The sequence below is a fragment of the Aptenodytes patagonicus genome, chromosome Z (assembly GCF_965638725.1).
Source record: "Aptenodytes patagonicus chromosome Z, bAptPat1.pri.cur, whole genome shotgun sequence".
In the NCBI taxonomy this organism is placed as follows: Eukaryota; Metazoa; Chordata; class Aves; order Sphenisciformes; family Spheniscidae; genus Aptenodytes; species Aptenodytes patagonicus.
Genome location: NC_134982.1, coordinates 10,916,202 through 10,942,430, shown reverse-complemented (window position 1 = coordinate 10,942,430; position 26,229 = coordinate 10,916,202). Strand labels below are relative to the sequence as shown.

At 48.8% G+C, this 26,229-nt stretch overlaps 1 protein-coding gene across 2 annotated transcripts in view; it reads right to left on the bottom strand.

Moving 5' to 3' along the window:
* DNAI1 (dynein axonemal intermediate chain 1) overlaps positions 1-26,229 on the bottom strand; it is a 155,456-nt gene that overhangs the window by 15,798 nt on the left and 113,429 nt on the right. For both annotated transcript variants that reach the window (XM_076362128.1, XM_076362129.1), the window contains one exon: positions 14,453-14,638. In XM_076362128.1, coding sequence (XP_076218243.1) covers positions 14,453-14,638 — 186 coding nt within the window. The remainder of the gene's footprint in view (positions 1-14,452; positions 14,639-26,229) is intronic.

Genomic DNA, 26,229 nt, shown 5'->3' with positions numbered 1-26,229 from the left:
CTTTCCAGACTTAGTTTGCATTTTTTGTCAGTCAATCACCTCCACTGAAGTGTCAACCCTGGATGTGTGCACTGCAGCTGGCGATGGATTTGCTAATGCCGCTCCCAAACATGGGGCCCTGGTTTCACTCTTGCTCTGTACTACCCCAGTGAGGCAGCCAGACTCCATATTTGGCTCGGTGTTTCAGTGTCATGCTGGACATTAATGCTTTCCTTTACAACCTTCAAGCCTCCTTCATCATCTCCAGTTTCAGGATGCAGCCCCAGAGCTGTGAGGGCAGTTTGCATGGGATCTATATCCACCCTGTGCCACCTTGCGTCTGGCTGTACTCTGATGGGTATTGCTGAAATGACACCATGGTACCGAGTCATCTGGTTTGGCCTCTGAGACTGTCTTGCTGCCGGTGCTATTTACTCGGCAGCAACACTCACATCTGACACTGACAGCACTATCAACAAGAGCTGGGTCACAAAAATACCCTGCTGAACCCTGCCAGTCTCATCTCCAGCAGACAGAGACCCCTGCCTACAGTTAGTTTTAAAGATCTGCTGGTCCCAGCTCCCTTTAGCTGAATCCATGCAGGTTTTGTGTAGTGCTTTTTCTTTTAAACAGGGTGTTTATTTTTAAGAGAAAGTCCATGCTGAACCATGTTTTCAGGCTATAAATAATATCTCGCAACAGGTTTTTCACAGGCCTGAGTCAAACAGCATTTGCCAAGCAAGGCTGAAAGCCCACAAAGTGACCAGTAAATGCACAGGGAGCATGGTGGTGTTTAAGAAGTCTCACGTTGATAGACAAACAATTCTTTCTGAAGCAAGGGAAACAGCTCGATTGCAATGTTTAAGTTTCCTCTAATTCCCTCATCCACATCACATAATGCGTGGCACTTCTGTAGCACCTTTCAGCCCAGTCCGCCCAAGCCTTTTACTAACTTGGAGGTTACTCACTCGCAGGGAGGAGCAGGGACAAGCTAGTCAGTGGTTTCAATGCAGCTTGCAGAAAGCAAAAACTGTCACTGTGAAGCACAGTGAAGCATGGGGACACAGGCTGTATCTTCTCCAACGAACCCCTGCTAGTGACTCCAAGCTGGGTAAGGGGCAGGGATAGAGAGGAGGGGAGAAGCCAATTACCTTGCTCTTGGGAAACCCTGCTCAGCCTGTGACCACAACTGTTACAACTATTTCAGATATAAAGGAACAGAGGGCTGGAGCTTTCTCTGCCAAGCCCTCTCTCTTTCTTCCTTTGCAGGTAGGCAATGGTGGTGTCCCGTTTTCTTGTTGCTTTTCGGAGTTAAAGCTCAGACTAACCTTGACTCAAAATGAAGACCTGACTGATTGCAGAAGACTGCCTACAGCATCAGCCTCTGAAAAATCATGCCTGGCAACACATCCCTGGCTATAAGCAGGGTACAAACGTTCTGACAAACCAAATTTCCCTACACAGGCAAGAGGGAAGTGACTTAGAGTTTCCCCTGCTGCTGCAGAAGGGATGACAGATCCCTCTGCAAGTCTTTGTCCCCTACAGCCACCCTAGGATTTCCATCCTCAGGAACGGCACTTCAGGCCCGTGCTACCCCAGGCTCTCCCCATTGCGGGAGCAGAACTCAGACCCATCTCTTTCGCTGGTGCTTTAGACTGGGAAACCTTGTGAGGCTGGGCTGAGTGAGATGACACCTCCACAGTTCTGCCTTTGGCCTCATGGCAGTGGGTAAGCAGAAGTTTCTGAGGCTGGGCTTCCCTTTTCCTTCTGCAGCCTGAGTCTCCCAGCCCCCAGGTTGCAGGAGCCATTTGGGCTGCAGTGTTTTCATAGCATAGCTTTTCTTCTTGAACAAGCAGTTGTAATTGAAACCCAATCCATCAGCCTTTTGCTCTGCTCTATTACAAACTCTAACCATGCAGCAAAGCCTGGTGCTTTTCTTTTTAATGACATGAAAGACACTAAATTATTAATTTCCTGCACTCCCACTGGATGTCCTTTGGTTGCCCAGGCCAGATAAAATGAAGGCCCTTGAGTTCCTTTTCCTGGCTTAGCAGGATCCTTCAGTGCAGATCAAAGTAGAAGGCCTAATCCTGGAGAGGGATGAGCATCCTCCCGTCTCACAGCTGCATTTGCAAAAGCAGCTTCTGGTCATTCTGATTTTGGTGCCTGACTTCTGACAGCAAGTCAGTATAATCATCAGAAAGTCAGAGGAGGCAAACAAATAAGAAAGCAGAGACGGAGCAGTGCTCACATCCATGCTCCATCTGCGCTCCTGGGAAGGCACCTTTCCCCTTTCCTGCAATCCCCAATCCTCAGGGTATCACAGCTGATACCAGCAACCAAGTGGGGAGATGTCTGCTCTTGCTGAGCAAGGCACAAGTTAGTGTGTACCCAGACAGCACAGGCTGGCAGGGAGATGCAATGCCTTTTATTAGCTCAACTAATATATATCTGGAGAATAAAAGACAAGCTTTAGAGCACATGCACTTCTCTTTTCTTCCCAGGTATACTTGTTTGCCTAATAAATGGTGTTATCTGTGCCCACACATTTCGGCTTGCTTATGGTGTTTTTAGACCGTCCTGGCCACAACAGCCCCAGCTCCTTGGGAAGGCAGTCTGTCTTCACATTGGCTTGACCTAACTAACTGCCTTAATCTGAAGCATTTATCTTGGGGAATATCAGAGGATGATTGGGATCAGAAAGCTGAAAAAGGTAAATTCAGTAACCATCCAAAAAAAAAGAGAATCACAGACCCTTTGGTTTAACCTCACTTTTCAGAAGACAAGTGGAACAAGCCAATGATCTGTAAGCGCCTGCGAGGAGATGCATCACAGCTAACATGGATTTGTACCAAAGTCGTCATGCTGAACTGATCTGATTTCTTTTTGCAACTAGATAATAGACCTTGTGGACAGGCAAGACACAGAAGCCATTAATCTCAGCCTCAGGAAGACTTTGCCATTGCCTACCTTGATATTCTGATCCTCAAATGAGACAAAAGATCTATATAAAGTGGGTAAAAGCTAGTAAGACCCAGCTGAATAGCTGTACCCAGAGCTGTCAGCACAGAGGGATGAGTTGTGTGCAACGCAGTCAGCTCCGTGGTCTGGAGGGGATCTGGTCAGCATTTCTGTTAGTGCATGGACACTAGGACAGATGGGAAGGCTGCAGGTGTCCAGGAAGGCAGGACTGGAATTTGAAATTACTTTGCTGGGCTGGAGTTGTGACCTGGAAAACCTGTATGCGATTTAACAGGAACAAATGCAAGATATTGCATGTGAGCAGGGACAGCTCCCTGCACAAATACAGGATTGAGGGGAGGGAGCGTTCTGTCATCAGGGCTGGGGTTAGAGGGATAATCACCTGGATGGGACCTGGCACTCGTGTGCTGCTGTGACGCAGCCAGCTGTCCCACCGCAGAGAAATGGGAGCATTGTGGCCAGGCACATGAAAGGATCCCTCTGCGGTGGGGAGGGCAGTGGGAGAGCTGCACCCATAGGACATCATGCAGTAAGGGCACAGCTCACAGGATGTGGTCTGGGGGATAACGAGAAGGGGATTTCAGCCCAACAGGCTGGAGGTGGAAAACACAACACTGCTCAGACAGGACAGGTCTCTGCACTGACCAGGACACCATGGGGGGTGAGGAGCTCAGATGCCCCCTGCACTGGGAGCAGTGGGATCACAGGCAGCTCCCTGGTAGCACATGGGAGTAGGGGAGAGCAGGGGATGTTTGCCGTACGATGGCCTCACATGGTTGGCACCTGCCATCCCATCTCACAGAAACAGTCAGTGAATCGGAGCGTAACAGTTTCCCTCCAGGAGAACCTTGGAGCTGCTTTGATTGCAGCCGTCACTGCATCTCCCACAGCCAGCGGGACTATACGGCAGACCCTCTCCTCCTCTGCTTTGCAGGGCTCTTCTCTTCCTTTTCTCCACGGGATAAAAATAATCCTTTTGCGTCAGCTCCATCACCGTGAGCAGCAAGACATTTTATTCATCGGCGATTCCTTCCCTTCTCTCATTTAAACAATTCCCCATTGAGCCCATCAAATTAATTTGATCAAGAGCCATTTATTTGGCCTGTCTGCTGGTGCAGGTGTCTCCCTTTCTTTTCCTTTGGAGGAGGCTGGTAGGTGGCACGAGCGTGAGTCAGGGAGAGGCTTGGCAAGGGCTGGAAGCAGCGAGATGGTTTCAATCAGGGCGTGCAGGGGCACGGAGGTCTGTAGATCAATGCACCCAGTGACAGGGAACATGCAGGTGAAGTCTGCAAGCGAAGGCTTTTTACAGCGATGTCTTTGGGATGTGTTTTACAGCGGCACAGACACAATCTCCCAGGCAGGGAGCTGCCCCCTGTGTCTCCGCTGGCAGCCTCAGCCCTTTCCAAGCCAGGCTGGCTGTTTGGGGAAGGCTGTGTCAGGCTCTGGCAGCGGCTCAGGGGGAGTTACAGGGATGCGCCAAATCTCAAACTGTTCTTCTGGCCCTTGTAGCCACATCTCTTCCTACTCCATGTCATGCCAAATTTCCTGCCTTTGTCACTGCAGCAAATGCCACTGGGCTCTGCAGTGAGGGACACTGCCCCAGAGTGCCCAGACAATGCCCAGGGACAAGGTGTGTAATATCACAAGCAAGGAAAAGCTGAAGAGCTTGAAGAAGAGTAAAAGCCCACCTTCTCCAAGCTCTGGGGCATTGCTAGGTTCAGTGAGGCAATGCAAAAACATGACTAGGATGGGCCTTGCAAATGAAGGCCAGTGTCCCATTTGCCATCCCTACTGAGTGAGTCCTCAAGTGCCCAGGACACTGCACAGCCATTAGTTGGAGAGAACCAGTTACATTTTTCCACCTAAATTGCACGACCAGCACAAATGGAGGCCAAACCAACCCCTATGGAGGTACAGAGCCAACAGGCAGCTGCTCACCTGCATCCCAGGGTTTTACGCGCTTTGCTGGCCAGGACATCCATGGGATGCCTGCTCCCGCCTGCTTGTGCCATGATCCAGCTCCTCGTCCTTTCATTCATACTACTGCCACCTCTTCCCTCTGCCCCACACATGGACCTGCACTCTCACCCTCCCCTTCTCACCCCTCTGTCTGCCAGGACAGACAGCTGAGGGGCTGCACAGGGCCAAGATGGGATTGTTGGGCTGGAGCTGTAATACCACGTACATCACTGCTGTGTCTGCCGGTTGTGGGTGAGCATTTCTCCATACCTTGTTCCACTTTCTAATTTTCACCAGTTCTGCAGGGACCTGGCTGCCCCAGCTTGAAATTTTGGGCTTGATTGATAGCCTGTGACATCCAACTGTCCTCCTGTGATGGACAATGCAGGGAGGCAGGAGATCCTGCCAGGTGCTGGGCCCTGGTAGGATGGAGTTGTCCATCAGTGCACCCCAACATCATTTCCTCTCCTGAGGTATGACTATATTGGATGTGCCCCAAACGCACTCAGCCAGAGGGACTCATGGAGAAGAGAGGTTGTAGGGGAGTAGATCCATGGTGTCTACGGACACCTCTCACTCGGCTGCTGTGTCTCCCAGGGAGATGGGTGTCCTCATCCCACTTCAGCATGGAGAGGAGCTGCATCTCATCCAAGAAGATACAGAGGTCAGGTCCAGGACCAGGCTGGGTCTCCCAAGCCCCAGCCACCACTTTGCACCGCATCCTCATGATGAACCGTCACCTTGCCCTTCAAACGCACCCCATGGCTTAGGGGCTGAGCTAACAAGCTTTCTTCCTCCACCTGCGGCAGAGCCAGCACTCAGGAATAGCTGCACTCCTGAGAGCTGCTCGGGGCTCTCTGGCAAAAAAGCAGCTCACCCTCAGATGACCTGGAGGATAAGCATCCACGTTGCCTCCATCAGCAGGTAGCCGTAATTAGTTATGGCAGGGGGCTGAGCACCAAATAGCCTCTGCAGGAGACGCTGCAGGCTGGCAGACCTGCTGTCACACCCAGCCATTGCTAGGAGAATAAAAGTCTCCCAAAAAGTCTCCCTCGCTGGCTCTAACAAGGGCACACTTTGAAAACAGCCCGTTCCCCCGGGGGTCCCTCTGCCTTTGTATCAGGGCTGTTATTCAGGTAAAGTACTGGTGATTTCTCAGGATCCCCCAATTTTCTGGAGGGGATTTAAATCATGTGCATAGAAATAAATTCACAGAGGACAGCTAAAGAAAGAAACAGGGAGGAAAGGCAAGCCAAGCAGCCCACGAGGCTGGGCAGTGCCTCTCTTGCCATAATGTTATGCTGTGCCCACTCCTCTGCTGCCAAGGCTTTCTGCCAAGGTGCTGGAGAAAGCAGAGGCTCCGGCTCAAAGAGGAGCTGTGTAAGCTGAACAGGCATATTCAAGCAATCACAGATCTAACCAAAATGCAAGTTATTTGAAGACGTGAAGCAGGGCTCCTTCTCATGCATTAGGCATTTCCCAGGACAGGCAGTGATGGGCTCATCTGGCTGCAGAGGAGCAAAGCCCAGGCTGCTGGAGACTGGGGAGCTCGGGGAGCTCTAGGATGGCAGGCACCAGAGTACAGACACAATCTGTTCACAAGGAAGAGGACGCAAAGCCTGCAGACAAAACAGTTCTTGTAGCAACATAACTGTGCCAGAATGGAGAAATACAAGGAAAGGACTAAAATAAGGCCCCACTAAAAACCATTTTGCTTGGCCAAACTCAGATTTCAGTTACTCTTGAATACCCAGAGGACAGCAAATCCAATGGACACACACCAGATTTATGACTAGAGAGGGGCATTTAGCTCAGTGACTTGACTATTATTGATCACAAAAACAAACCCCCATAGCATTTTTCTCCAAATCCCTAGTATTGCAAAATGGAGTGTTCTTGCATGACTTTCAAACATGGGCAACCCTTTTTATTACACACTAGAAAGTCAAAGCAAGTCCTCCTGGCTTTGTCAGTGTCCCCCTGGCAGCATGCAGCACCTCACAGGATGAGACTTGCACTTTAGAAATAATTTGTAAGTACTATTGTATTTTCTTAAAATAGGACCTTTTCTTGCTCCAGTTGCCGTTTCCAGTTAACGTACTAAACACACTTCATCCTGACCACTGAGAATTGACTTCAGCTTAAAATAACTTGTAAATATGCTGATGTTGTCTCTTCACCAACTGCCAAACAGAGTGGTCACAGAAAGTCACATCACACAACAAAAATAAGGTTGAAGACACATGGCCAGAAACAGCAAAAAGAAGAAAAACCCCAGCTCTTTGACCTTGGGGTTCAGCAATCCCACAGTTACCTAGAGCTCTCTTCTCCCTTCACATAGTCTGATGCAACCCAAAAGTTATTTCTCAAAAAATGAAGAAAAATTATTTAATGAGAGAAGATTCAAATCCTTTAGATCTACTCCTGGCTTGTTTGGGTTAGCTTTCCAAACAGTGCTAGTGTCTAAGGTTGCCACATCTCCGTCTGGGATCCAGAACTCGTTGTATCTGTGGTGTGACACTCTTAGACATCTGGATTTGTGCCATAGAGCCACTCTCCTGTGCACAGTGGATATGTCCAGGGTGTCCAGATAAGTATCCAAAGGCTTCGGTTCTCCCCAAGAAGGACTGGGTCCTGTTGGCACATGGACCATGTTCTTTCCTAAGAAATGGCTTTCCAGGACTCAACAGTCCCCTTATTTTATCTCAGGCTACACTAGATTGGGAGATATCCTGATGTGGGACAGTGGAGGAAGAAGGGATCCTGGGGGGTCTGTGAAGGTCTTCCTGCTAATGGGTTTCCCAGCACAGTGCAGGGCAGGAAAGCGTGGCGGAGAATGAGCAGGCAGAAGGGCCAGGAAAGCCTGCTTTTGTCAATGCACATCAGTATTCCCTTCGGTAGATGTTGATTTACAGTTATACGTCACAGATCTGCACAGCAAAATGGCTGTGGGTCACAAGCAATGCTACTCACACCCTGGCAAGCTGCACACAAGCGGTATGGCCTGTTGCTGGCTTCAGTGTGTGCTAGGGCCAGCATGTGCTGACACTATCAGAGCAACCACCTCCAGCCCTTCCTGCTCCAAGGCAGGCTCAGAGAGACCTGTCCCTACAGATGTGTCTCTAACCTACCCTTCTTGAAGGCCTCCAGCACTGGGTTTCCTTCCTGTACCAAGGAGTCAACACCAGTGCTTATGTCCTTACATGGCCTACACAAGCGACACAGAAATCTGTGAACAGGCAGAAATTGGGTTTCACGAGTCCCTGGATCCACCCCATGGCGCTCAGCTCTTTGAACAGTGTACTGTTCACTAACAGTACAGAGAGCAGCTACCTGCAACTAGCCTAAACAACAGGGTAGGGACTGAGAGGAAATCAAAAAGCATTTGCAAATCTCAGAGGAAGCAAAGCCATCAAGCTGCAGGTCAGTTTTTATGAGACCCAGGCTTATTTGTGTGTGTCTCCTTATCAGGGGGCCAAGCTGCATCTGGAGGAGGCAGTCCTGATGTAGGCAAGGCACAGCACTGCTCGACACCAAATTCCTCCAGCACTGCTTGTGCTCTGTGCTTTTAGGCCACTGTGCGATTAGCCAGCCCTGAAGAGATACAAGGAAATTGGCCACTGCTCAAACAGCACAGAAGCTACAGCAAGAATCTCAACGAGAGAGGAGCATCTGCATGAAAACAGAGGGATTAGGAATTACATCACTAGAAGAGCAAGACTTGAGCCGTTTGGAGAGTAGAGGTGAGTGCTTTTCTCTCAGACAGAATGATATCACATGACAGCTGTTGAAATAGAAAGTTTGGGTACAAAATGTACTTCCCTTAGTGCTAAACCGCTCACTAGTCCAGGACTGATGTGACCTCGGAGAGTGTATCTAATCTATAGCTTCCTTCTGTAAATACAGTCCCATGAGCTGATGGACTGTACCTCCTGGGACAGAAGGAGGAAGTTAGGTTCATCTTCCTGTGCTGGTTGGTTCATCCCTCACAGCTACTGAAACACCTCCCACAGCTACAGGAAAACACTGAGAACAGAAACAGTCTCCTGGTCCTTAACTCCTTCAAGTTTCTCTCTGTAACCCTATGTGACAGCAACGCAAGGCTACAAAGCAGTGAGGTTCAGGATCAAGCATCCCACTGTCCGTTCACACTGTCCTAGCTTAGTACCAGCTCTGGACCTGAGCTGCATCCCACCGAGGCTGGGTATAGGGACAAAACCAGGGTCCCTTATTGAGAAAGCACTGTGTGCAGTGGGTGCTGCTGGGGAGCATGAGGAGGAAGCAACCTCAAGCCCCAGGAGACCGCGAAGGAGGCAGTGCTGGGGAGTGGGATAGGCTGAAGAAGAGATTTCAGCCACTCTCCTATTGTCTCCCTAAAACTTTGCACCAATCTTCCTCAAATCCCTTTCCCTCCTTGACCTCCTGAAAACCCCAACATCCTCCCACTGTCCATTACAGTCCCCCAAATGCTGACTGATCCCTCCCAGACCTTGCCACCAGCTACGGTCAAAGAGCCAAAGTGCTTCAGGCAGCAAAACTCAATGCCCCTTCCTTGGCTGAGCAGCCTTGGGCTGGATCTGGCCAAGGGTAAAATCATCAGGGCTGCAAAGAGGCAGGGAGGCACAGGGAGTCCAGAGGTGACACTGGCTGGTGTGATAAGGCACAGAGAGGGCAGAGCCCTCTGGATAGGATAGGAAGGCTCAGAGCCACCCCATGCCCCTTGCTTGTCCCCACACCACAAGCTGCTCACAGGCACCCAGCACTGGACTCACAGGTGTGTGCCTGCAGCTCCTGACCCACACACAGCCCTGCTGCCATGTCCTGGGATGGGTGAGCAGCCGTGTTCCCCTTTCCACTCCACTCATGCCCAGCTAGACCCTGTCAGCCAGGATTTACTGCCTGGGAAGTAACTCAATTGTCCCTGAGGGACAGAGAAAGAGGTGACTTGCATGTGAAGAAACCAGTAGCAGGAACAGAGACCGAGATAATCATCCTAGATAATCCAAGATAAATATCCAAGACAAGCATCAGGCCAAGAAGCTGGCTGCCTCCCTGGCTGTCAGCCTGGGTATTGGCCAAGAAGTTTGCCTTAGCCTCACAAATGCTCTATTGTAACCTTTCTTTGACCTGCTTTCTTTTCTTCTCCCACTCCGCTGTGGTCTCCCAACATTTCTAAAAACCCTTCACACTTTTTTTTTTTACTGTCTCCTGCTTACTCTTGGCATTGACAGGGATTGTGCCAGGCTATTTTAGCAGTTTTTTTAAAAACAAACCAAAGCCCATGAGCAGCTACATTCTTCTGACTGTGATGACAAAACACTTTAATTTCTTCCAACCCTCAAATGAAACCCAGAAGGCTTACTAATTAAACAGCTCTGCCCCAAACTGATTCTTCTCACAGCAATGCTTCCCTCGGGTGAACTTAACCACCAAGGTTGTTACAAATTAGGAATGATACTTTATTAGTTAAACAATTCCTGCCTGACAACCACTGCAATATCTAAGGAGTGCTTGGAGTCCAAAAGTGGCTTGGACAACAGCAGAGAGCCACTCGTTCCTACCGCTGCATCTGAAAATACTGCAGGCATTTCTGCCTCACCTCTGAGCAGAAGGACCCAAACTAGTTTCACCAGGTCTCCTTGCACAGGACAGTATCTTTTGGCATGAGCTTTCTGCCCAAGCAGGGTTGGGTGCTCAGGGAGATGGGTGTTCAGCATGGCCAATGCAGGACTGTGCTGGTGGTAGTCTGATTGCAAACTGACCTTCAGCAAGCTCTGCTCTCTGCCTCATGGTTACTCTTCCCCACAAGGTTTGGATTCAGCTGTCTTCGCCCCCCCAACCTCCACGGTCCCTAGGCTCTTGGAGCTGGTGCTTAGCAGTTGGGTAGTGTGTTCCCAGAGGACTCCCAGGATTCCCAGAAGACTCACACAATCTAGAGACAACAGCAATAGACACAGAAATCCTCTACCAGGATCACACCTCATGGAAATAAATACAGCTTACTGCATCGGGGCAAGGGGACGTCTCTGTCCCGCCCCAGAGACTTCAGCCTGTGGGGCTAGGGAGGGCTCCAGGACCCAAATCACCAGGGCAAAGACACAAGGACACCCGCTGTGCTTGGCACAAGCACAGGGACCTCTGTACCCTCTGTGCACACAGATATGCCCTTGACACAAGTGCCTGATAGGTGGCAGAGCTCCTGTCCCCAGCTTCCTCTCAACAACACATGCACCTTTTCCCATGTGCCAGGGAACTCATAGGGAGTTTTAGGCATTTTTTGAAGCTTTTACTGTGTGTCTTGGTGAAAGTCACTTCTGAAAACACCACCTGAGTGCTTTTGAGAAGTTCCTCCCTTGGCATATTTGTTCTGCCAAGTGTTCATAAATGAGGCTGTGCTAACACTGCTTACAGCAAAACTCCGAGTATTAAATAACACTTCTAAAAGATCCCGAAGTGTTTTACAAACATGAATTAATTAAGCTGTAGATCAACCCTGCGAATTATTTAAAGAGCTCTTGAACCTCCCCCTCACTCAAGGACATGAAGAAAGGAATGAACCAAGGTCTGACGAGAACCCAGGACTCCTTACCCTCCCTATTTCCACTTATCAACCACTGGCTTTAACTAACAGGCAAACCAGAATAAATTCAGATTGGTTGAAATCCCACTGGGATGAAGTTAGCTCAGTCTCTCTTGGTGAGCCTTATCTTGGAAGCTCAGCGACAGCCAAGAAATCCGCAGAACATGGAGCAGACAGCACCACATCTATTTTTAGGGCAAGAAAGAGGGTTTGGAATGACATGTGGCTATTAAGAGCTCCAAAAAAGGGTGATTAGTCTGCTAATCATACCTGTCAAAAGCAGCTGTCCCAGCTGTGTGGAAAGCTAGTGGAGAAGCTTCATAGGCAAAACCCTGTGACACCAATGTGAAACAGAGGGGCCATGGGACCTGGATGTACCCCTGGCTACCCCTTCCCATCAGCACACTGAGTTCTGCCAGACCTCAGCAAAAGGCACCTTCTCATCTCCAAAGGAGTCAGTGGAAACAAGACCAGGCAGCTGAGCTCACAGATGCTGGGGTTGGTGCGAAGGCCACAACCTCCAGAAGCACCAGCCATGGCTTCTCCTCCTTGGTGTCAGGCCGGTTTCCCCACTGGGCTCTGTGGGGGTCAAGTGCCAGAGCGGCCAGACTGGGGTACTCAGGTACCGAGCCAGGCACAGGCAGGTTTCTCTATCTGCAAGGGAACAGCTGGGATGCCAGGACTCCTCTGCACAGTTTTGGACCCTCTCCACTTATAAAACCTATGGATATTCTGCAACTGTTAACTTGGCTCTGGGGACTCCCAGAAAAGAGGGAGAAGTGAAGTCATTTTACAGAGGAAAGCTAGCTGGACAGGGTAAAGGTTTAAAGAGCATGCTGACTTGATCTTCAGAGGAGCCAGGATCAATAATCTGGAAGTACATCTGACTCCCCACAGTGAGATGACACTCTTGCAAACACAGCTGGAGCCTTGCTGCTAAGTTAAGGACACGAAGGCTGGTGCTGGCACAGCAAGGAGGTGGACAGGAGGACGCAGTGGATGTCACTGCCTGTTCTGCCAGGGCTTGACTTCCCTCTGTTAAAACACCCTCTCGCAACAGCTAAACCTCGCCACCACAGGGTCCCAGCAGCATGCCACATCAACCATGAAAGAAGGGCTCAGCGACCCAGCTCACTTGTCCACTTGCGGCACAGAAAGGCCGCTGAGCTGGCTGGGCCAGATCTGTCACTTTGCCACCAAACTGCATGTAATCTGTTTTAAATTCTCATCTCTTTCAGAGAAGAGCTGGCTGTAGCCAAGGGACCCGCACACATTACCAGCCATGCCTGAACATCCCTCCTTCTCCACATGTGCAGGAAACATTTAGTTCAGTGTTTAGTGTCCCTTCAAACCTAACCAAGCAAGCAGATGACAGATAGCTTAATAACATCAGAGCAGAGTCCATTTCCATCCCATTTATACGTTGCCTGGGATATGGTACCTATTGGTTTAAGGTCAGCAGTAAGTGATTGAGCCACTCCTGAACTCCCAGTTTAAATTGTTTTGTCAACAACATGCAATTTGCCTCTGAAGAAACTTGGCAAAGGGAGATGACAACATTCATACCTGCACGGAGGGCTGCTGCTGGCCACCAGGAGTGGAAGGAGGCATTCAAATTCATTCTGACCCACAGCACAGTACTGCTGGGTGCTGCTCACCCCACAGCTGGGGTGCAGAGGAGAGCAGCCACGTTGATGTGTGTGTGACCCACCTCCACTGCTGAACCCTTGTGCAACCGGGGTCCATGGCAGACACGGTGTTTGCCCACGCCCGAGAAGGACTCATAAAGCAATGAGGAAACTTGTGCTGAGCCAAGCTGATGACAGCCCTGAGAGCTTGGATAGTCTCGGGCTGCAGTTTCGATGGAAACAGAAAAGCATGAAGCATATGAGACATTCTCCTCCACAGCTCCTGTGCCCAGCCCGAAACAGACTGCCATGCTGCTGTGTTTTCTGTGCCCTCTCAGCACAGGTAAGATTCACATTTCCAGTGGTGTCTGGCTGAAGAAACTTTTTAAAAATCACTCAGAAGACTCTGGTCTGACAACAGGGTGATTAGTTCCTGGCCAAAGACCCTGCCTAATGCAGTGGATTAGTAGAGTATATAAAACCTTTGGGGTTATATAAATAAAAGATGATCATCTTGAGAAATTGCTTTCTTGGATCAGTTCTAAAAAGCCTGAAACTGAAAAAGCTCCACTAAACAAGAGACAACTGGATATGAGAATTACATGGGCTCAGAAAGGACATTGCATTTACAGCCATTCAGCTCATGGCTGGATGAAGCCCAGAAAGAAAGTCTAGTAAAGGATCCATGTGGGAGGGGTCATCATCCTTCACGACCAGCCCTCATGGCGGGGTGGGAAAAGGGGCTTCACCAACTCACAGAGGCACATGCATCTCCTTGCTGTCACTTGAGACAAGGATCCCAAGTCTCATCACAAATTAAAGATAGTGCTTGCTCATTTACAGGACAGATGACATGGTGGTCAGGAGACAGGCTCTGATGATCCAGGAGCACAAGAAGACAGGCAGCATGGGCTCTGTGGGAGGACTCAGGAAGGAGTTGGGACCTCCTTTACTTGGTTTCAAGGACTTTTGCAAATAAAACCCAAAGCTCAGAAAAGATGTGAGCTTTGGGAAACAAATGAACCTCTGCAGAGTTTCTGGGCTTGTCCGGACCATGGTGAGAAAGTGCCCACAGACAGCAAACCCCCTTCCCACCACTCCCCGCTCCTGCCCAGGCGCAAACTGAGCCTTCTTACATACAGGAACAGAGGCAGGGATCCAACATGCCAGACATCCTATCCAAAAGGCTTGGGGTAATCTTAAGCACCTTGCTAGAGAGAGCAGCTTTGCCAACATCATTGCACAGGAGAGAGGACAGTGATAAGGCACGAAAAGACCTGCTGTGGTTTGGTACCTCCATTAGGGCAATGCAGGTCATCCTTACCTTGGGCATCCTGCGCAGATTGGGAGAGAGCTTCAAGGAGGTAACGTGGCCTTGTTCATCTCCAATGATGACAACAGGGTAGACAGGGTTAAACTGGATATGGGTTATTTTATTTTTCTTCTTGGCCACCACTAGCTGGGTGCAGAGAGCTTCATACTTATTAATGCTCAGATCAAACACATGGGCCTGGGGAAAAAAAGACAAAGAACACAAAAGGGATTAATCAGGCAAGAACATCCCTCAGTGGCAGAACGATGGCTGGAGAAATCGGAGAGAAAAGGTCCCACAGAAAGGCAGCCTCAGCACACAATTACCATCTGCAGTCAGGACCTTTGTCCTCTCTTAAGTGACCAGTGTGCAAAAGCTGCCTGCTGCTTTTGAGGGCCTGTCCCCCTCCTGCAAGGACTCATGGAGTGAGGACCAGTTCCCTGCTGTGGGTGCAAACTCTTTCCGAGGCCCTTGGCAAGGCTCCAGCTGATCAGACTGGAGAAGGCTCAGAGCCAGCATTGCCAACCCCACAGGTCCTAATCCCCCTTCTCAGTGCTGCAACTAATGAGACAATGAGGTGTTAAATCAGAGTCTAACACAGATTGATGCACAAGGCAGGGAATGCTGTCAGAAATACTTATTACCCTTTATGCAGAGCTTTCCAACGTTTCCAGCTTAATAATAACATTAAAGACTCAAACCAGTAATTAATTGGGAAGTGATGGGAACATGGTCAATATGATTAAAGCCGTACCCTGGGGTAAAGCAAGGGAAGCACAAGCAAATACACAGCACAGGACAGCTTGGTACTGGCAGCCCACTCCAGTCCAGCTGCTTCAGATGCTATGCCTGCACACATGTCCTTCTCCCACAGCATCGAGAGAAGTGCCAGGTAAAGATTGGGAAAGGTGAGGATGGAGGGAGACAGACTGAGGCCTCGCTGAGGCAGGATTCCTGCTGGCACGGACCTCAGACCTATGGCACTGATACAGCAGTGACACAGACCTGCTGCATCACCAACTGCACGATAATGCACGTTTCATCATGACTCCAGAGGGAACAGTGGTAGTTACTCGAAAGAACACGTTAACTTAACATTACCTCCCAATAATTGCAATTAGCTCCCGTCATTGTTACAGCCTGCAAAGGCTAATAAAACATGATGTCCCTTTCTTCCCCGGTGCTGAAGCGAGCAGTCTCCAGCATGCTGGACTCCCACCTTGAATCCACCGTGGAGAGTTTCAGCCTTATGTTTCTTTTCCCTTTTCTGTCTTCAGAAAAACTAAGGAAGGGAATATTTTATGCTAACAAGTACAGTGGGAATATGGGGGAAATTAGGACTGAACTACTCGTACATCTTCTGCCAGCTGTGTCTTGTTTACTAGCACTTAGGAGACAGATGAGACATATTATTTCAATATAATGCCATGCTCACAATTTGGATCTACGAATTATCTGAAATCTGACAGTGTTACGCTCTAAAAGCTTATTCCAAAGAGCGTGGAAGGTTTTGTATCAAATCAGTACATGTACTTTCCCATCACACAGCAATGAGTTGGTGAATTTTATCTGAATCCGTGTATAGCAAAGAGCTGGGTAATCTGCAAGCACATGTCCCAGGCAGTCTCATGTGCTGCTGTGTCTTCACAGGACTCAACATCTAGTAATTTGTTATGTCCTTGGTCTGGGAAGGAGAACCATGCAAAGGTTTTACAGATGCAGAAAACAAGATGAGGAAGAAACCCTCCAGACTGAAGTAAAATAAGACTTTTCCAGATGGGGAAGAGGAAAGTGGACAGGGTTCTCAGACATATTTTGAAGAAATCCATCACAGTTTATAATTCAAGAAGGGAATCCAAAGCATCAGCCACAGATGAGGATCTGCAGTTTGAAGAATCCTTCCCCAGTCAGCAAAAGCATAGGTGGAAAGAAAATTCCATTTTTGTCTGCTCAAAATATCAGATGCCAGCATTAAATTCTGAATCTAGACCTGACACTTGAGGTCCCACAGTCCAGTCAAGGTAATCCCAGTTTCCTACTTCTAGGCATAAACGAAGGTGGCTGTCCTGGCTTGTACTTTACGCCTGCTGCCTTACCATCTCTGAAATGGAACAAGCTCTCTTTCAAGCATATCAGCCCCCCATGACCCATACTCACTGAAGATTTAATTGCTTGACTTCACAGAATACATTTTTATTAATTTAAGGGCATGATGCACCACCACCACCCCGCCCCAACAATGGCACAAGCTCAATTCTTAGTAACCTAAGAGCCTGGAAAATGCCCACTGCTTGAGTAGCATTAATTAATCTAGAAAAAAAAGCAACATGGAACTAGTGGCCAGGTTTCTTTTTGGCAGCCAGGTCTGCACTGCTGTTCTATAAGGCTGTCAATGTATCACACCTGCACACCCTACCCAGCACTGCAGTGGAGAAAGATGGCATGTCTGAAGGCTCAGTGTTGGAGTGCTGAGCAATGCAAATTACTCTGGGTGAGGCTGTTTTTCAAAAATGCCACTGACAGCCCAGACAAGCACAATGCCTGGGACAAGAACTCAAAACCATCAGCAATGTGGAGAAGGTCAAAAGTAAACAAGTTTATGAATGTTCCTACGACAAAGCTCCTCTTTTATGAGCCTCTAAACAAATGGGCTTGTTTTCCCTTGCCAAGGGAATCATGGAAAAGAACAAACGATTTCAGTTCTTCAGCTGGAAACATCAGCCTTATATCAGCTGTCAGATGCTCCAGATGGAGGGGTGGGCCACAGGCATTAGGAAGGACTTCAGAGGTTTTGATTTAGAGGCTGACAGGCACTCTCAGGAGAGAAAGAAATGGGGTCAGACCAACACTGTTATTGGCGCTTTGGGAGTAACCTGAAAGAGGCACAGGGCTTCCCACAACACTTGAGGCAGCTTAACAGCGCTGTAAAGTAGCAGAGCCGCATGTGACCAACACCATCTGAGGATCTGCCTGGGGCTTGGGGCAGGGTTTTCTGCCCAAAGAATGTGAGACTGAAAACCTGCAGCTCTCCCTTGAGGTTCCTAGTCCCATGAGCTGCCCTGCTGGCTCAGGTCCCGGGATTAAGGATTATGGAGTAGGAACCAGTTGGATTTCCCACCCCAGAGACTCACCAGCAGCACACAGCTTCTCTCCATCCCACCGCCCTGGTGGCCCCTATCCCTCCAGACTATAGATCACTGCTTACACACAAAGACAACCTCTCAGGTCTTGCAAGATAAGCCCTCTTTAGTTATATGACCCAGAGAAGTGCAACCATGACCCACAGAAGTGCCACCCAACCCCACATGTGACTCAAGTATCAGACTCATGGGGAGCCAGGATGACCAGAGCCAACACCACATCCAAACCCTCTCTGTGGAGACCAGGTGCCTCCATAGGGCACCCTTCTCAGGGCAGGCACTCATCAAGCAGCAGCCAGATGAGAGCTGCCACCCAGACACTGTCAGGCAGCTGGTGCAAACTGGCATTTTTGATGAGGGATGATATTTGTATAACTTTCCACATGTGGCGGACAAGCATATTTACGTATTCACTGACATACAATGTGCCATGTTGTCCTGGGCTCCTACAGCTCACAGGGCAGGCGTGCTTCCATGCATCTGGCCCCCGATGCCTCACTCAGTACCATAGCACCACCCAGACTTTTAACACCAGGAACACAGCAAGGCAGTGATGCTTGTCAGAATGTGACGCTTCACAGTTCAACAAATCCATGGGAAACACAGTAACTTGCTCAGGGTCCCTAAAGCAGAAAGTGTAACTTTGATGAGAAGACAGCATACAGCAACACGGCAGTGCAGTGCCCTGTGCTGGGACACCAACTTGAGTTCTAATAGTACTGAGAACTGTGTAGGAACAAAAAGCATGTCAAAGCAGCATCCCTGTCACAGCTTACAAACCAGTGAGGGTCCCCCTGTGAATAGCCCCCCTCTTTCCCGACACCTCTACATGCCATTTCTTCTCATGCTGCCAAGGCTGGTCCCAGTACTTCCCTCCCTGCAGGTGCCGAGTTTAGAAACTACAGAGTGGAGGTTTCAAACCTCTGATTTTCAGCCCTCAAAAAGTGTTTCCACTGTGGTGCACGTCCCCAGAGAGGGAGCTGGAGCCTCCTGACAATAAACTCACTTTTATCAGACACCTTCTGCAGACCCTGTAGAAGCAAATCAGGGACCTGCAGGGTGTGCAGCCCTGCTGCTTGCAGACCATGGCAGACACCTTCATTCTTTCTGCTAATAAGCATTCAGATAACAGGAAAGGGTATTTCAGTTCTTTTGTTACAGAGCCCTTAGGAACAACATGTGGCCACTTCCTTAGAGGGACATAAATCAGACTCCAAGAACAAGAAACCTGGGGAGAGGCACAGAGAAAGAGGTAAAAGAAATCTGAAAATGTCTGAAATAGGAAAGTGCAAGAACTCTCCTCTGCTTCTCCCAGCTTAGCTACAGATCCCCAGGGAGAATAAAGCATGGGGCAGTAACCAATGACTCCGACAGCTATTTTATTTATGGTCCCTGTAAACCTGCGTGCCCACCCCGAGGAAGTGCAGGAAGACATGTACCACCCTCCAAATGAAGCCCAAGCTGTTGAGCTAAGCAGTTCCTTGCAGCATGGGGATTTATGAGCTGGCATCAACAACTGTCAAAAGAAACCTAGACTCACAATACCAAAGTGCTGAACAGTCTGATGGTAGATAGGCCAGGTAGATGCTCAAAGTAAACTTCTCCTTGATGGAAGGACAGTAACTCTATTAAGTCAGTAGCCCCTAAAAAGGGGCATTGAATTTAAGCAGATGCCCAGTTATCTCTGAGATGAGATCAGGTGAATCTTGCAGTCTCTGCCTGATGCTTTTTATTCAATAAGAACATTTGTAAATTACCAGCAGGGTAACAACAAAGCCTCCATGCTTGGTGTACAGGCGATAATGGATCTAACTCTGCTGTGTTACAGTAGCAGAAAATATTTGACATAAATGAGCTGCTTTGATGCCTGACTCTCAAACAGCCAGAGAAGAAATCCAGCTTAGTTGCATCCAGACCAACAGCTCCTCTGTCTATGAATCATGCAAATGTATGCCACCTTCCAAAATCCCGCAGTTCCCCACTGAGGCTCCACACGGCTGCTCTGTAAGCACGGCACAGTGCACGTCTAAGGTTATTACTGTAGCTCCAGCATCAAAACACGTTCAGAGTTTTGAACATCTCATGTCTCCCCACCCACTCTGCAAATAGCACTTACAGCCTAAAAGTCAGCCCAGGCTTTCATCTGCTCAGCAGCTCTGAGATGACTTGGACCCCTCTGTCCTTACACTCTGCTGTCACCCCCTGCCTTGCAGCACAGCAGCCTGGCAAGCCCAGGGAGGGAAATACCAGGGGATCTGGGGGAGAGCTGGACCCTCCAAACAGCACCACCCGAAAGCAACCAAACTCTCTGCCAGCAGAACAAACTACTTGACTTTTGTGGCCCATGAAGAAGGGAGCTGAAGAGCTACTCTGACCTACCCTGCCCTTATTGCATGCCTCGAACACACACTGGGTCTGCAGTAGCTGCAGCCTTTGCTGTCCTTTTCTTCCAGACTTACAAGCCTTCATTCCCCAGCAGTGGTCTGGGCAATGCTAGCATGCTCAAAAACAACCTGACGACAACCAGAACCAAGGCTGGGGGGAAATATATATAAGTGTGTAAGAACAAGGCAGATGTACCTGGTAACTTGGCAACAAAGAATAAAATCAGTGCAAGAGCAAAAGGTGAGGGATAATTTAATATCATGCTGCCCTTTACCAGTTGACATCTCTCTCACTGCTTGGCTTTCACTGTCCTTGTGATGGATTTACCTCATTTTCTTGACTGAATCATGATACCTCATCCATTTGCAAACTCCACAGATGATTTGTTTCAAACTCTCAGGTAATATATTTAACAAGTAGGCAGGCCACCCCCAGCCCCTGTCTAGCACCAAGACAGCTGCTGGAGCATCCTAAAGGCACTGGGCAGGCAGGGCAGCCCCAGCTTGCATCAAAGCCAAGCTGCCATGTGGTGGAGGCCTTACTTTGCATGATTTCTATACTCCCACTGCAGCCAGAACAGCCTCCAATACAGTTAATTTTCTCTAGGAGGACATTTTCAAGTTACAAATAAGGGTTGTAAGACAGTCCTTGGTCCCTCTGACACCCAGAGGCAATCAGGGGCTTGGCAGGAGGAAAGGAAACACGACTCAGAAAACGTTCATTGCCTCCCTGCTTCTGCAATTACGACACAGGAATGCTGGTCCTCAGCTGCCTCAATACCAGCACCAGACAGACCCCAAAATTCATGGGCTTTCACAGCACTTTCATGCTACTGGCGAAAGGACAGACCCCAGCTCTGTTACAGGTATGCTCAGAAGTAGCTCTGAGCTCAGGAGGATAAGCAGGCATCTATGAAAGCTGCTTTTTGGGCTGAGCTGGGTGAGCTTTGCCAGCTGGGAGCCGACTGCATGTCCCGGGGTACAGGAGAGGGCTAAGCGCATCCCTCTGCCCTGCAGCATCGCAGCCTGCTGCTCCAGGGTGTGTGACACAGTGGGGAAGAGAAAGTCTGTGTCACCTGGCTTAACTGTAGGAGCTGCTTCACTGTAGGGCTGCATCTCTCTGCTTTCCCTCATTCAGTAAGAACTGGGTCGCTCACAATTTGACATGGTAGGAAAACAGCATCAGCCTCAGCTGATTTGACTCAGCTCCCACAAGTCAGTAAGAAAGCAAAGCCTCAGCACTTAGATGAGCTGCTATTCATTCAGACAGGCTGAGGACCGTTTGACCTCTTCTGGAAACCATGTTACGTTGTTTTACAAGAAAGTGCTTGTTTATCCCAGCCAATTTCCTTGTCAGTCACCACTTCTGCCAGCCTGGCTCTGCTCTGAGAGTCTCAGTGATTAGGGTAATCTCCTTCATGTCTCAGTCCTGCACACTTCTGAACGCTGTTATCTGGTGCTAAATAGCTGATACATCCTGCCCTGAGCTAGTTGCACTTCAGTTTGGTCTAATATGATTGTCTTATGTTGCCCGTGACTCTTTTTTTTTTTCTTTCCTCTTTAACATTAATAGCATGCTTTGGAATGAATCATAAAGCCTCTTTCTGCTCTTCACTTTTGTACTAAATTTAATGTTACTTTCCAAATCACTTCTGAAAGGTGAAAGTCAAACAGAGAAACTAATCTGTGCTGAACTCATGCAATAGCTAGGCTGATGATAGCAGCCAGTACCTATGTGCTATGCTGCAATCCCTTCTGCAACAGCAGAGATGACCCTTCCTTAGAAACCAGCATCCAAAGTCCAGCCTGAGCCCCAGTTGTGCTCATGGGGTGACTCTCCCCTGTGTCTCCCAGGGAACTCAGCAGCACAGTGTTAGCGAGAGCACGGCAGCGCAGGCAGTCCCCAGCCCCAGCCTCCCTTACAGTCCTGCTGCTTCCCCAATTAGTGCCCATTTCACACTGCACGTTTGGTTTGTGTCTTTATTGAATTTCATCTCACTGATTGCAAATTGCTGCTGAGGTTGTTGAGCTCATTTACAATTTCAGTTCTGGTACCAAAGCACTTGTAAGTCCTGTCCTCTTAGTCCCCCCACAACTACTGCTGGGTTTCAGCACCAGCACCAGCCCCTGAAGCATCCCTAGCTGCACTGCACACTCTGCTGACGACTTCCATCGTGCCACATCCACTTTCTCACCTGCCTTATAGTTTGCCTATGGGCTTGTGCCAACAGCGCTCCCGAAGTCAACCTGTAAGTATGTACTACATCTCCTTCCTCTGATCCACCAAGCCTGTTACCCTCAAGAACAGTATTAGATCAGTTTTATGTGATATGGCCTTACTAAAGCCTTACTGGACTGGTGGTTCCTTGACCTACCAGTGCTTACAAATAGACCATTCAATGATTTGTCCCAGGATCTTTCTGGATAGCGTATTTAGGCTGCCTAATCCCTCCTGCACTGTCATGCTCCCAAATACTGGGCAAAGAGTCTTTCCTCCAGTCCTCTGACACTTCCCTACTCTGCCATCCTATCCCAAATACCTGGTGAAGAACAGGGAGACTGTTTCAACCAGTCCCTTATGTGCCCCGGTGCAAATCTCCCAAGGTTATGCTACGTGAATACATCCCAACTGTGCCAGTCCCCCTGCGCTCTCTCTACTGTGACCCACAGCCCAGCCCCTGATGTCAGGCTGAAACTATGTTCTCATAGACTAGGACCAAGCTCCACCTCTTCACACATTGGCAGGGTCCTGGCTATGCCCCACTGCGCAGCGTCAGCACTGGAGGCTGGGGCATGGGTGAAGGCAGGCAGTTGCAAAAGCAAGAGCAGCATCAAGTCTGACGGGAGAAGCAGTCACTGCTCTCTGCCACCTGCAGCCCCGTGGCAGGCCAGCAAAGCTGTTCATAAGGCAGATATCAAACTGTCACGGTTTGGAGACTGGCATTTAAATGAACCAGTACAGATTTCAGGTCATTATAAAATGCCAAGCAATAAACATCAAGGTTCAGGAGCTGCTGTCTTTGTACAGGGGGAGGGGGCAGACAGCTGGAGGCTCTCAGTGGCCCTAATGCCAATCGTCCTCACTTGCAAATTGAAACCTAAGTGAGGGGCCATTTTTAGCGGTGGCTGATAACGAAGAGCAGAGAGGCACCTTTCTAAACTCTCACAGATACTCCGGATGGGCTCTGTGCCCCCAGTAGTTTTTTATGCAAAGTCTAAAAGGTGAATCAACGAAATCTTTGGAGATGCTGCCCAAGTAATTTTTTCACTCACATATGTCCATGCAAGCAAAAAAAGGCAAACTTGGTTCCTGTGTGGCTGAATGAACTAGTTAATCTCAGCAAGCGGGTTTTGTCAAAATGCTGTATTTCATAACCTGAAAGAGCAATAGCTCTAGTAATGAAAAACTGCCTGCAAGCTTCTGTGTAAGAAACAATTCCTGCAAAGCCACTGACAAAAGGGGTTTAAATTTATCAGTTTGACTTTGCACAGAAACCAACTACTGTCCTGACAAAGTCACTTCACCTGCAACTCAGTAACTAAGGGATGTGAGTAAGCAGTAGTGTCCTGAGGTGCCTGATGCACATCTTGAGGCTTGGAGCACACCAGAGCACCCTATGATGGGATGGGAGCTGCAGCAGTATAGAGGTGAAGGATCAGATCCTGCAGGGACAAACCAAAGTCTTCCAGGCCAGCTTTATTCCCTAAAAGCAGCTTCTAGGGGAAAGAAATGCCAGTGCACAGAGAGCCTCGTGGCTGGGGGAGGAGAAGGGAGGACAGCCCAACCAGCACAAAGCAGAGGCAGCATTAATTCCAGGGACTCTGCCCATCTAACTTACTGAGCTTTGACATGCCACCAGCCCTTGTTTTAAAGCAGACATAAGTCTGCCCAGCAGTCCACATCAACCTCAAAGATTCAGCAGGGAATAAGAAAGAGCCTTTTTGGTTTTGTGGCAGAAGAAAATGAACAGTTCTACTGGAAAGCAACCACTTACGCTATGAATGCAATTTCAAAGCCATTTTAAGAAAGCCCCTGCCCACTTCAGCCTACTCAAAGGTCCTTCTGGGTGACAGCAAAGGGACCTGCACTCATTTAGTGTTTTCAAACCCCAGCAATTGCCCCAGCCATGGTGCAGAGCCAGGAGATGTCTCGTCCAAGCCCTGAAGAGCTAGCAGGCCCCATAAGGCATGGATAAACCCATGGACTACTGCAGAAGAGTAGGAGGAAAGACTCAGACACAGCAGGGACATCTGTAGCTGTGAAGGCTTCACAGTCCTGACTCCCCTGGGCAAAAGCATCGACCGATGCTATGCATTGACCGATGCTGAGAGGTCTGCTGGCATCCCTGACTCATGCCCTACAAGGGGAGGCAGGATTAGGTCCAAAATACCCAGTGAAATACTTGCAAAGCTGGAAGGTTTAGCAAGCCTCTTATCTGCAAAATCATTCATGCTTTTAAAGACAGAGATTGGCTTTCGCTGCTGGTCAGTGCTAAATGGGCAGCAAGTCTCTGCAAATTGCTCACACACATGCCAGCACTAAACAAGTGTTTCTCTCCTAGCTGGGAAAGGATGGGTATGAAGACAACAGGCATTTCTTCAGCATCTTATCCTGTAAGAGAGATACAACAGGAACCTGGTCTTCAAGACTTCTCATACAAAATAGTTGTTCAGTAAAGTATGTTTATATAAGCAGGAAAGGGCACACTCAATTCCTGAGCAGCACAAAGCATTAGCTAATTTCCTGACAGGTTTGGGTCATTTCAAGTATTTCACATCTTAAAAGGTCAACAGCTTCAGTAATGGGGAAAAGCCCTGGAGCATATGTCTGAGTGGCTTTCTCTGCAGAGTGCACACTTGGATGGCATTTATCTTGAGGTTATCAATATTTACTAAAGATGGCTATAACATCACCTTGCTCTTGCTGCATTAGTTATGAAGGACACAGACCACAAAAGCATGAGAGCAAATGGACTTGTACTTAGTGCATGCTCCCAAGCCTGTTGTAAAACCCCTGGGATCCTCCTTCTCACACAAGGACATTTCATAGCATCATGGGGTTAGAAGGTAATTCAGATTGGAAGAGACCCCCAGAAGTCTCTACTCCAACCTCCTGCCCAAAGCAGGGTCAGCTCTGAAGTCAGATGCGGTTGCTCAGGGCTCTACCTGATTGGGTCCCAAGACCAGAGTGGGTCTTGAAAACCTCCATGGACAGAGATGGCACAACCTCCCTGGGCAAGCTGTTCCATTACTTGACTGCCTTCACAGTGAAAGTTTTTCCTTATATCTAGTCCAAACCTCTCGTTTCAACTCACGTTAGCTGTTGTGTCTCATCATCCGTTCATGCACTGCTGTGAAGAGCTTGGCTCTAGCTTCTTGATGACCTCCTTGTAGGCACTGGCAGGCTGCTGCTGGGTTCCTTGTCCAGGCCGAACAAGCCCAGCTTGACCATGCCATTACAGCCATTGCATGGGGCAGTTGTGGCCCACAGCCTGGGATCCAGCCATCTGGGGACACTTATGATGTGGGTGTCTCTGGCTTTTTTAACAGGGGTAACAATTCATGCCTGAATTCAGCACAAGAAAGCATCCGTGTGCCCGGAGTGAGCCAGGCGTGGAGGTTTGTGGCATTGCCCCTGTACAGCACAACTTGCCAATACCATTTACTTACTTCCATTAAATAAGGAAAAGAAGCCCAAGAAGGAAATTTCAGGTATGATTCCTGCTTTTAAATGTTTCAAAAATTTTTTTTTCTGCTTTAAGCGTAAGTTTGAGATGGGCTTAAAGCAAACTCCCAAAGACAAATTCTGCTGAATGCTACAGGGATTGAATTCCACCCTCCCCATTTCTTTGCCCTCTGTCCTTACGATAAGCTGACCAACATCCCCAGATTTCCTGCACCCTAAATGTAGGAGTCAGGCATCCAAATACACCTCCACATTTTTTTTTATTTCCAAAGCAGGTCCCTCATCCCAGCTAGCCTTTTTCTTCATTTCAGGCTTTTACCATTTACAACCTAAACTAAACTAGGTGTTCTCTAAACTCATTTCATTTCAGTGCTAATCACATCAGTATCTGCACCCAGGTCCCTGTAGCAGATGGCCTGGAGGGACCACAGACCTGCTGCCAGCCAACAGAGCTGCAGGACTCATGTTTAGAAATAACAGATCTCTCCACCTGTCTGCTTTAGGAACCACTGTGGAGTCTTCAAGAAACGCAAGTGTCATCTAAAATGCAATCACAGAGCACAACTGCAGCGGACTTAG